Raw genomic sequence first — 12,565 nt, forward strand, 5'->3', positions numbered from 1 at the left:
TTAAGATTAACTTGGATTGCAAAGTAACTCTTTAACTACAATGGTCTCTACGATACAGTCTACTGAGTCCAGTATCTGTGGATTTCTCTTCAATTTCCTCAGATTGTCTCATGAGAATTCTAAACTCCACTCCCAAAGCATGCTTTAAAATCCTCTTTCACAATTATGCTTTCCATTAGTAGTTTGCATTCTAAAATCCAGTCTAGGTTTTACAAATGACTCCTTTAAACTCCATTTTTAACAGCAAATCCAGTATCCAGGTTTTACACCACCCTCTTTGGCATTTCTTTATCTTGGTAACTGTACAAACTATTCTCAATTGCTTTATCTCCGTGACATGGGAATATCAACGCAACAGTAATCACTCATCACTCATCAAGGTCAGCGGCGACCATTATTTGGCAGTCACGGTGAAAAGTATATACTTCGAGGGCATAGGCTGGTGGAATGGACGGTCACGTAGCAGATGGAATTTAAAGCAAAGAAGTGTGAAGTGATATGTTTTGATAGGAAGATTGAGGGGAGGTGTAAAAAATATAGGGTACAACTCTAAACTAGATGTATTCGTGGAGTGATCTGGAGATAGATGTGCACAAATCCTTGAAGATGGCAGGGCAGAGTGGGTAAGCTGTTAATGAGGTGTATTGAATCCTTTATAAAAATGAATATAAAAGCAAAGAAGTTATGGTGAGCCTTTATAAAATATTTATACAGTCTCAACTAGAGTATTGAGTTCAATTCTGAGCATCACATGTGATGGTTCTGGAGGGGTGAGTTACGTGGGTAGATTGGAGAAGATGGGGCTGGGAGAAGAGCAAATTGAGAGGAGATTTAAAACAGGTGTTCAAAATCATGAATGACCTGGACAGGATGGTTAGGGTGGCACGATGGTTAGCACTGCTGCCTCACAGCGCAGGGACCCGTGTTCAATTCTGGCCTTGGATGACTGTGTGGAGTTTGCACGTTCTTCCTGGTGTCTGCTTGGTTTCTCCCCATAATACAGAGCTGTGCTGGTTAGGTGGATTGGCTGTGCTAAATTGCCCCTTAGTGGCACAAAGTGGTGTAGATTAGGTGGTAAATGTTTGGGGTTATGGGGATAGAATTCGGAATTGGTGCAGACTTGGTGAGTGAAATGGTAGCCTCCTACACAGTGGGAATTCTATAACTCAAAACTGCTCTTATTAGTGAAAGAATTGAGAATCCTGAGGACAACATTATACGATTATTGACAAAGGAAAAGCATTTTTGCCCACAAGTTAGGGTTTGGAATGCAGTGCCTGAGGGCATGGTGATGTCTGATTCAGTTGTGGCTTTCAAAAGGGAATTGGATAATTGGCTAAAAAGAAAACATTTGCAGGGCCAAAGTGCAGGAGAGTGGGACTAGCTTACAGAGAACCAGCATAGATAAAACAGACAAATGACCTACTATGCTATATCCAGTTCACGATTCCTCTAAGATTCTTAAAGATAGGGATTTCAGAAGTAGGCTATGGAGTATGCAGCAGAAATATTTTTCAGTTTAAAATGTACAAACAAAAATTAAAGTTGCTGATATTCCGTTGATTAAGTTTTTGTAACATGAAATATATTTTTAGGTCTTTCTTTTGTTTTGCAGAGTTTATCTCACTGTGAACTGATCACCGATGATGGTATCCGTCACCTAAGTAACAGTCCATGTGGCCACGAAAGACTTCAGGTTGTCGAACTAGACAACTGCCCCCTCATCACTGATGTGACACTTGAACATCTAAAGAGCTGTCATAATCTGGAGAGAATAGAATTGTATGACTGTCAGCAAGTCACTCGGGCAGGAATCAAAAGAATAAGGGTAAACAACTTGGGCTCAACTTTATTTATAACTAAAGATGTCTATAAGAAACCAACAAATTGAACCTTATTGCTTGGATTGAGTGGTAAATGCAACAACTGATATTGTGCTGAGATACTAAGACCAGGCAAGTCCTAGGTTTGATCTTTACCTGGCCTCAGTTAACAAAGTGTGCACTTGTGTTAACTAAACCTGAATATTGATAACAAATGAGCTTTGTATTTATCTTCCAATGATCATTGCCAGCAGTTTGTTTGTAGATATCAGTTGGGGAGAGTATATTGAATACCAATATGCTCTGATTAATTAACCCACTTCTCTAAAGCAACTCATGGACAAGAGACAGCACCCAAAATGGGGAGAAAACAAAAGGAAATTCTGGTTAAAAGTTACGTCAGTGAGAAAAAGAAAAGCTGCCAAGTATCCTTTATCCATAAATCTGAAAACCATCTGCATCCAAAAGCTATACTTTTTAAAATCTCATTGATCTTTAACATGGGAAGTCCAGTTGCTCACCTGCGCTGTTTACCTTGCAATTTTTGTAGTGAACATGTCAAAAAGAAACTTATTATAGGTCGTCTGCATTTATTATCCAGTGATGTATCTAACTTTTCCAGCCATTTTGTTTGCTTTAGACTATAGTTATATTAGGCTATTATAGTGCCAAGTTTATATGTGGTACCTGAAAATCAAAATTATCTGAAACCTGAAATGCAGTCAACCCCAAACATTTCAGATAAAGGATACTCAACCTACACATTTTTATAAATGATGAATTTTTCATCTAGAAATTAGCCTCTGTGGCTTATGCAAAACAGGATCAGTTGGCCGTTATATGCAATGTCTGATATTTAATTCCATTTACTGCAGTGGAACTGAATATTGAACATTGTATATAACAGGCAGCCACAACACTTCCTGCGATACATTTCTAGCCCTTTGGATCGAGATGTTTTATTACAGTGAAGTGTAAGGCATCTGACATAAAATAAAGATGACAGGGCTCTCCACTTGATTTTCTGTTAGAAAAAATATGCAATATATATTCCTACAGTACACTTTGGCATCATTTACTTATACAAGCCAGGAAAGTTTAGACTTAAATAGGAAGATATATTTACATGGCCTGCGAACCTTAATTTTTGTGAATGGACATGTGAGCTTGATAGTAGGTGGTGAACCCAGACATGTACCCGAAACCCAGTCAAGTAGTCAACACAGATTTTGGAAGTGAAGAATATGCTTGACAGTGGAGCTCTTTGAACGGTACTTGTATTGGGAAGTTTCATGAAATATGAATTTGAAATTGCACTGGTTTGTCCACTAAAATTTATTTGGATGATCACAAATTTACTATCCTCCATGAACCAGTCTAGCTGCACAGCATAATAGCACATTGTTTCTTTTAATCAAAATAATTCCTTTATGTATTTATAAGAGCAATTGTTGCAGTTTTGCTAACACAACTGTAAATGGAATCATTACGAGGAAATAAGTATCTTAATAATGGTGTGCAATATTTAGCCAGCTTTAAAAGCTTTGAAAACTGGTTTTTAAAAAGCCAAACTGATTTATTTATTTAAAAATTTCAATGTACATTAGCTAGTTTCTTAATTAACTAGATGGGTGAAATTTTCGGTTTTTGGCTGAACTCGGGTGGTAAAAGCAGTGTGTAGCCTGCTGGCACTGCACTGCCTGCTTTTCCTGGTATGTTTTTTAACAAATATTCAAAAACATTTTGAAGGTTCATCCCATGACTTCATGCTGGTAAAGAGCAAGGTCACCTTGATCTGAAAAAAAAATGGACCCCATGGACACAGGATGCCCCTCCCCCCAGGGACACAGGAGCCCACCAACGCATGCGCACACACGCGTTGTATTTTCTTCATTAGGGCCTCGTTTGTCTAGACCTGTGCTAAACCCTGCTGCGATGTGGAGATGCCGGCATTGCACCGGGGTAAGCACAGTAAGAAGTCTCACAACACCAAGTTCAAGTCCAACAGGTTTATTTGGTAGCCAACGCCACTAGCTTTCGGGGCTCACCTGACAAAGGGGCAGAGCCCCGAAAGCTAGTGGCGTTTGCTACCAAATAAACCTGTTGACTTTAACCTGGTGTTGTGAGACTTCTTACTGTCTAAATCCTGCCAACATGGCATCACATTATGTCACCTCACTGAAGGGTGGGGATGATTCCTTGCATTGGGGGGTGTGGTGTGATACAGCAGGAAGGCCTGCTAATAATTAAATGTATGGTAATGAGTTTCCTGGCTTTACATGGTGGGATCCCCATTACATCATTGGTGGGAGGCAAGGACTATCTCAATGAGAAATCTGCCAGCATTGATGCCATTTTGGGACTCCATTGGATTCTCCACCCCCTTTCCTGCCCACTGAAAATGGAGGTGGAAGATCCATGAAAAGATCAGCCATGGTCTTATTGAGTGGCGGAGCAGGCTGAAGAGGCTAGATGGCCTACTCCTGCTCCTGGTTCTTATGTTCCTATCCCCCTGCCCTCCCCAAAATTTTGATACATAAAACACCTAATTCATGTTTGTGCACCTAAGAAAGTTAGCACAGTTTGAAGAGTCTCCTAAAGCAACATAATTTCACAATTCCAACTTGGGGACATGGTCTTTTCTAATTTGGGTAGATTGAACCAATATCAAAGATTGCAGATAATACAAACGTTTGACATTTTGGCTGGAAAATTCACAATCTATTTTGCTGGTTTAGTTGATTACACTTAGATTGTGCTGATATAACTAGCAGAATTGAAGCTGCGAAGTAATGATCATTATTCAGAAGAACCATATGTTTAAACAGAGGTTGTTCTTGTACGTAAAAAAAAAACCTAAAAGCTTTCTGTGGCCATTTTATGAGGAGTCAAAACACAACTAGTTAAGCTGCTTCATTCCTGATTATAACTGAGGAATTGTGCACAGTGCATATTCCACCCATTTAATTTTAAATTGTCTCCAAGTACTGAAAATTGCATGAGGATGGTCTAGGGCATCAGAGGGCTCCATCTCCTAATTTTTTGCCCCCTGGTTGCTTGCTGCTAGTATTTCAGGCAAAGAATAGATGGCTGGCAATTGCCAATCATCCCCCCCGCCCCCCCATGTATAAAGACAGTGCTGTGTGTGAATGCGATTGATTGCTGCATTCAAATTGCCTTGATTTCCAATACACCGGCTCATAGAAAGGAACCAGTTAAGTACCAGAGCGAAGGGCTCTTGGTGCTTTTGGAATCTCAATGTTAGTCACTTTATTCAAAGAAGGAAGCATAAGGAGGGAAATAATGAGAAAGAATGTGCAAGTAGAGAGAAAACCAATGCTGGTTTGAAACCGAAAAAGTATCTTCAGAAGAAGATATGCAAACACCTGAGAAATGAAAGAAGCCTTCTAAAAACTACAGGATATTTAGAGAATGCAGGAAAAATGCATGTACAAAAGGATCCATGAGATGCAAAGTACAGTAAATATAAATGTGATAATTGAGAAAAGCCACGAGAGGATATGAATTGGGGGAACTGCAGAAGCAAGCTAGGTGTGATTCCTAGCTTGCTCTTCATTTTAGTCATTAATTTCACTTTTATGTTGTCCATCAGTGCTGTGTACTTTTGTAATTTCTCCCACCTAGGTGGCACTTTTTTGTCAAGCATTTGTAATTGCTTCATAATCCTTACATAGCTCATGCAAGCCCAGTTTCATTTCTAATGCAGACTCGTACTAAAACATTCAACAGCTGATTCCAGATCTTTTCTTGTGCTACAAAAAAACTGTCCTTTCTGTAACTTGACAGGTTACAATGCATTGCTAACTTTGTATGTTTAAAAATTCTGTGCACACAACCATAGTTTGTTGACTTTGACATTTAACAATGGCATGAATTATTTGGCTGGTGGGGTTCACTTCCCCACTATCTGAAGAGTCGGTGGGGAACATATCCCTGCCAACTCCAACTGCCCTGCAATCAATTTACACTCCAGCGAGCATTGGTTGAACTTCTGACCCTCACACAGGAGGAAGTCCTGCCTTAGAGAACTGCTGGCCAATCAGATTGTCGAGCAGCTCTCCAGCTCCTGCAGTGACACTGCTGCAATGGACAGATGAGGAAATATGCCAAACTACCTAATCCCAAGCATCAGAGATGGATGACAAGGAAAGCAGTGGCAGGATGAGGAGGGTAGGGAAGCCAAGGCAGTTCACAAGGGGCCTGATTGGAGTCTTGGGGAAAAGGCTGGGGTTCTGGGGAAACGAGGTCCAGAGGTCACTGCGCCTTAAAGGGAAAGATGCCCACAGTCAGAAGACCTTATGATGGAGGTGCCCACCACAGATCTAACTTTTTGGCTCACCCTGTGGAGGCTCAAATATTCCTGTCAGCCTAAAAATTGAGGCTTAGGTGGGAAATGGCTTCAACTGGGCCAAGCATGCAAGGGCAAGCATTTCATTAGAGACATGCCCACCCCAGCGTAAAATCATTGTGTGGTCAGGATAGGTGAGAACCCCTCCTCCCCAAGAAGTCTTGCCTGTGACATTCAGGCCAATATCTTCTGAAAACTGATGCGTTGGAGTCTGAGTGTGCTTGTTGGCATAATGGTGAAGGAGCTTATTAAAGTGGAAACGGAAATAAAGAATGCAGTGGTGGTAGAAGAAAGTATAGCCAAATGTTGTTAAGCACAGCCATGACCTGGAGTTCCAAAACCTGTATAACCATCTCCCGAGGCAGCACAGTGGTTAGCACTGCTGCCTCACAGCTCCAGGGGCCTGGGTTCAATTCCCGGCTTGGGTCAATGTCTGTGAGAAGTTTGCATGTTCTCCCCGTGTCTGGCTGATTTCATCTGGGTGCTCCGGTTTCTCCTCAGTCCAAAAATGTGCAGGTTAGATGCATTGATCACATTAAATTGCCCCTTAGTGTCCCAGGATGTGTAGGTTGGAGGGGTAAATGTGAGGTTGTGGGGATAGGGCCTGGAGTGGGATTATTATTGGTGCAGACTCGATGGGCCGAATGGCCTCCTTCTGTACTGTAAGGTTTCTATGGTTCTATGATCTCCTTTTATAGTTGAAGAAGTAGTTTGTGTGTGAATCAAATTTTTGTGGCCCATGTAGAAAGCAATGACAGAACTTGGAATGAGATTCCATTGAGGGAGTTTGAGGAACAAATTAAAAATTAATAATCTCCAGATTACTACTGGAGCCATGTGCAAATTGACGAGCCCAGGAGATTAGGGGTTTAAATGCCTGGTTGAAAGCGTGATGTGAAGGCAGAGGATTCACTGGACACTGACACCAATACTGGGGAAAAAGGGAGCTGTTCCTTTGGGACGTACTATATTTAAACTAGGCTGGTAAATTAAATGACTAGAACAGTGGGTGATGAATTAACGAGGGGAGGGAGGGTTCAGATAAAGTAGATTTTAGAAGAGAAAAGTCTATTGAGCAGAGTAGTCATTGGGTAGACTGTCAGAAAGGGATAAAAAGTTTAACTGCAAATGATATTAACAACTAAAGTCACATGAAACAAAAATAGGAAGAGGTTAAAACTGAAGGTGTTATATCTGAATCTGAAGTATTTGTAAAAAAGATGAATTAATGACACAAAAAGAAGTAAATGAGCATGACCCTGTAAGCATTACTGAAATGTGGTTTCAGGGTAATCAAAGTTAATAACTATATATTCCAGGGTATTTGATTTTCTTAAAAGATCAGCAAAATGAAAAAGGATCTTAGGTAGCTCTGCCAAAGAATGAGTTAAAAGCAGTAGGGAGAAAGGAACTGAGCTTAGAAAATTAGGATATAGAATAAGTTGTGGAATACCAAAAGATAGAAAACATTGGTCAGACTAATTTGTGTTCCCAAATAGTAATCATTGTGTTGGTCAGATTACAAGTCAGAAAATTACTAGAGCATGTTAGAGTAAGGTAAAAATTGTGGGGAATTTTGATCATCTTGTAGATTAGCAAACCAAACTGTTAGAATCAGTTGGAGGAGGAGTTTATGGAATGTATTCTAAGCCGTTTTCTAGATCAGTAAGTTGAAAAACATACAAAAAAGCAGGCTATTTTAGGTCTAGTATTGTGTAATGAGCTCATTTACTCTTTTATAGTAGGAGCTTTTGTGGGGTCTTTTCAGAGACTAAGTAATGCCAAAACTTCAGCTAATATGGAGACGCATGAAGCCAGTGCCCTGGTCAAAGACGTATCTTTATTTGACCAACGATCAATGGGAGAATGAGCATTGGGCAGTCCAGTGCCTTATTGAAAGAGAAGGCTTTGCGTATTCCAGTACCGCTCAAGTTACAATGCATCAAACAGATCATTTATACATTTATCAAGTTTTACTTTCCCTGCCTTTCCGGCAGTCAGGAACCAATCATTATTGGTACGAATCAAGCACTGTTAACAATTGTCATATACCTTAGCCAGTTGCATTCTACCTTCTGACATTATGGAATTTCATTGGTCCGTAGAATCCAAATGCTTCTCCCTGTTGTTGCTTAGCAACCTTAGCAACAAAGATCAAAGTTACTAATCCCATCAATTCTTAAAAGCTTATTTATTAGTCACAAGTAGGATGAAGTTGCTATGAAAATCCCATAGTCGCCACACTCTGGTGCCAGTTCGGGTACCTGAGGGGAAAATTTATCATGTCCAATGCACCTAACCAGCACATATTTCAGACTGTGGGAGGAAACCTACACAGACACTGGGAGAACATGCAAACTGCACACAGGCAATGACCCAAGCCAGGAGTTGAACCCAGGTCCCTGGTGCTGTGAGGTAGCAGTGCTAACCACTGCTACCATGCCACCCATATATTTCACGTTTGCGTCAGTGGCTGAACAGCCAGCTGACGTTCTCGCGTCTGAGAAGAACGGTCTTACCAGGACAGCTTGAACTGCCTTATTCATAAATTGGCTTTTGGAAACCATACTGTTCGTAACTTTAGCTGATTTAAAAACTGCACGTTCTATGGTTTTGTTGTCCCAAAGAATGTGGTTTGTCTGCTAAGTCTTCATCCCATGATGCCTCGCAGCAACCTGCCTTTGGCTAAAGTGTACATAAGAACATAAGAAATAGGAGCAGGAGTAGGCCATCTAGCCCTTCGAGCCTGCCCCACCATTCAGTAAGATCATGGCTGATCTGTCGTGGCTCAGTTCCACATTCCCGCCCTCTCCCCATAACCCTTAATCCCCTCTCTTATCAAAAACCCATCAACCCGCGTCTTAAAAATATTTAGCGAGGCAGCCTCCACCACTTCAACGGGCAGAGAATTCCAGAGATTCACCACCCTTTGAGTGAAGAAGTTCCTCCTCAACTCCGTTCTAAACCACCTCCCCTTTATCTTGAGGCTGTGCCCCCTAGTCCTACTGTCTTTTTTGAGCGGGAAGAGTCTCTCCACCTCTATCCTATCCATCCCATTCATCATCTTATATGTCTCAATGAGATCTCCCCTCATTCTTCTAAACTCCAACGAGTACAAGCCTAGTTTATTCAGCCTCTCCTCATAGCTCAACCCCCTCAACTCCGGTATCAGTCTAGTAAACCTCCTCTGCACTCCCTCCAGGGCCAAAATATCTTTGCGCAGGTGCGGCGCCCAAAACTGCACACAGTACTCCAGCTGCGGCCTCACCAATGCCCTATACAGCTGCAGCAAGACCTCCCTACTTTTATATTCAATCCCCCTTGCTATGAAGGCCAGCATCCCATTCGCCTTCCTGACCACCTGCTGCACCTGCAAGCTGGGTTTTTGCGACTCATGCACAAGGACCCCGAGGTCCCTCTGCACCGTCGCCTGCTGCAGTTTTTCGCCTCGTAAGTAATAATTACTTATAAGTAATAATTACAATTACTTCAAAAACACATGTTAAAATTCAAAATACATGTTTAAATCAGAAATACTTATTCAAATCTCATACTGTGTTCGTACTGTTTTCATGTAAACAGTTCCCCTGTTCGAATCTGATCTGAGGTAATTTCACTCTGCTGGTAATTTTATTAGTGTCTTAAATCCCTGATTATTTGAAATTTCTCTAACCTATTATGAGTTTCTCCAACATATTTCCCCCTTTCGGCCTTGGCTAGCGCAAAACTAGGCCACTAAATAGATTTTTTCCAAGTAAGTACTCTTAAATCCTGAAGGGTGATTTAGTCTCTGGGATCCTCTCTTACTCATACTGCCATCACTGATGCTGTATCTTTTGTGGGCTTAACTACTTGTGTGCAGCCACATTTGAGCAGGTTTTTAATTACCACTATTGCTAAGATTACAATGAAAAATAATACGATCCCTTGCAGGATTGATGTTCCCAGGAAACCTAGCTGGACCAACCATCTGGAGTAAATGATTGGGACTACTTAAGTTTCTGGCATCTTTTTTGATGTGGGCAACCAGATCAGTTATGTTTTCTGAATTATCTGGTATGTGTGTGCAAACACTCTGATTCAATTACTGCATATGTTCCACCCTTGGCTGCCAAGACATAATCCAATGCCATTCGATGTTGAAGTATCTCAATGCGCATGACAACCATCTCATCATTGACCTTGGTGTTACTGGCAACCTGTTCCAAGATCGAGTGTATAAGCTCAGTTTCTTGCATCATTCTCCCAATTCCGTATGAGGGAACATTATGCCAAGAAACTTCTGTCTCTGTAATTGCTTGTCGATGCCTTGGTAAGGAGGGAGTTTAGGAGTGTGATGTATGTATGGGATTACGTATCCAAGGTAACACGATCCCTTCCATCTGACAGGGAGCCAAGGATATGTCGTATCCCCACAAATCCAATATGTACCATTGAGAGTTGGGTAAGTGTTGCCTCCCTTGAAACAACAGAAGGTGCTGCAAGATTGGTCATTACTGGGTGGACTCGGGCATAACCAGCTAATTCGATCTACCATGTAGTGATATTCACTTCTGCCTAGGTTTCTCCCAGTACCCTTAGCACAATATATATCTTTTGGGTTTGGTGTCATCTGTTTTGAGACTAGGTTAGGAGCTGTTTTTTTATAGGTTATAGATGGGTATGTATTTCTTCATATAGCCTAACCTTCCTGTACGTGACCCACTGCTATGAAATTCCTTTCCATTCTTTCTGCTAAAGGATCCTGGTATTTGGTGTTCAGGAAACTTGGAATTCTGGGCCTTTTGCTGCCATTATCAATTCTGTCCATGACAGGGGCAGTGACGGTAGATGTGTATCCATCTCACCCAGCATGGATGGGGGTATGTGAACAAACCCAACACTTTGGACAATTTAGCATATGTATGTGCTAGGTATAAGTAAGCATACACATGTATTCCCCGAGGGGAATACTGAATGACCTTACATGCTAGTCCCATCTGAGCCAGAATCTGTATATTCAGTACCAAAAATATATAAACACATATATATTCATCATGACAATTTTCACAGCTGTCTCTTTTTTAAAAATCCCAGCCGTTGGGCAATATCAAGTAAGTGAAATTTATTAAAGATTCACATAGCAACCGCGTCACGCTTTATTATACATTACTTACTTGCCATCTGTCTTGGGTGTTTGCTGATTCTTGCTTGATCCTGCTGTTAATTTAGACTTCTCGTAGCACCAGTGATATTCTGTAAATATAAACCAAAATACCTTCCGGCGTAATACCCGCCTGATTCTCTTGTGCCATGATCTGGCCTAATCTAGTAACTTGCCTGCAAATCCAAATTATCCCTATTATCATTATGTAGCTATAAAAGCCATAATAATCCCTTGTTCTATAGGATCATTCATTCATTGGGGCAATTTCATTATCACTAGATTGCTCATTAGGGTATGGTTTCAGCTGTGTCCAGTGATTATGGACTGTATTTTTCATTAACTAGGGCATACGTTGGTCCTGTAACAACCATGTCATAGACTCCCTCCCAATGAATCCCTAACCCTTTCTGGTCTGTCGTGAGTTTCATTATCTTCTGGTGTGGATAAGTTAGGAGTATTTTCGTCTGCCATTTTCATCCAGTCACTATGCTGCTGTTGAGTGATTACCTGTTTTATGAGAGAATGTAGGCACCTACTAAACCCCTCATGCATTGAAACACTGCTCCTCAGCTGATTCCAGTTCTCCTCCCCCTGTTACTGCCTCCTCTGAGAGGTGCATTACTCTCCCTGTCATTAGTTCAAAAGGGGTTAATCCTGTTCCTTGAGAAGGAATAGCTCTCTGTCGCAGCATATTAGCAAAGTCTGTACCCAATTGTTTCTTCCTCCTAAAATAGCCTTAACTAAACTATTCTTCAATGTTTGGTTCATCCCTTCTACAATTCCAGAACTCTGGGGGTGGCATGGTCTATGAAATCTTTGTCATATCCCTAACATCCGACAAAATTTTTTGAAGACTCTTTCTGCAAAGTGAGTTCCCTGGGCAGAGTCTAACTGGAGAGGCATTCCCCATCTTGATATTATTTCATTTGCCAATATAAAAGCTACAATTCTGGTTGTAGCATCTGTATATGGGAATGCTTCTATCTATCGCGTATACTGATCTATAATTACTAAACAATAAGTTTTTCCTTCAACTAGGAGTAATAGTCCTGTAAAATCCATTCGTAAGTTTTCCAAAGTCCTTTGGGTGATGGCTGATTTCCTATTTTAATCCTGCGGGGATGACCTGGTTCCACCAGAGCGCACTGTAGGCATCGCTGGCAAAATTCTGCTGTCCCTTCCCATGCCTGCAGTCTCTAAGTAATCTGATCATGTTATTTCTTCCTG

General features: G+C 41.1%; 1 protein-coding gene across 6 annotated transcripts in view; it reads left to right on the forward strand.

The window, feature by feature from the left end:
• The window catches only part of LOC145346439 (F-box/LRR-repeat protein 2), a 199,102-nt gene that overhangs the window by 163,765 nt on the left and 22,772 nt on the right, over positions 1–12,565 (forward strand). For all 6 annotated transcript variants that reach the window (XR_013887694.1, XR_013887695.1, XM_080193639.1 and 3 more), the window contains one exon: positions 1,616–1,828. Coding sequence is in view for 4 of the 6 variants with exons in the window: in XM_080193639.1 (XP_080049765.1) it covers positions 1,616–1,828 (213 nt within the window). In the remaining 2 variants the exon portion in view is untranslated. The remainder of the gene's footprint in view (positions 1–1,615; positions 1,829–12,565) is intronic.

This window comes from Carcharhinus amblyrhynchos, chromosome 8 (genome assembly GCF_965287045.1).
Source record: "Carcharhinus amblyrhynchos chromosome 8, sCarAmb.v2.hapA, whole genome shotgun sequence".
NCBI lineage: Eukaryota > Metazoa > Chordata > Chondrichthyes > Carcharhiniformes > Carcharhinidae > Carcharhinus > Carcharhinus amblyrhynchos.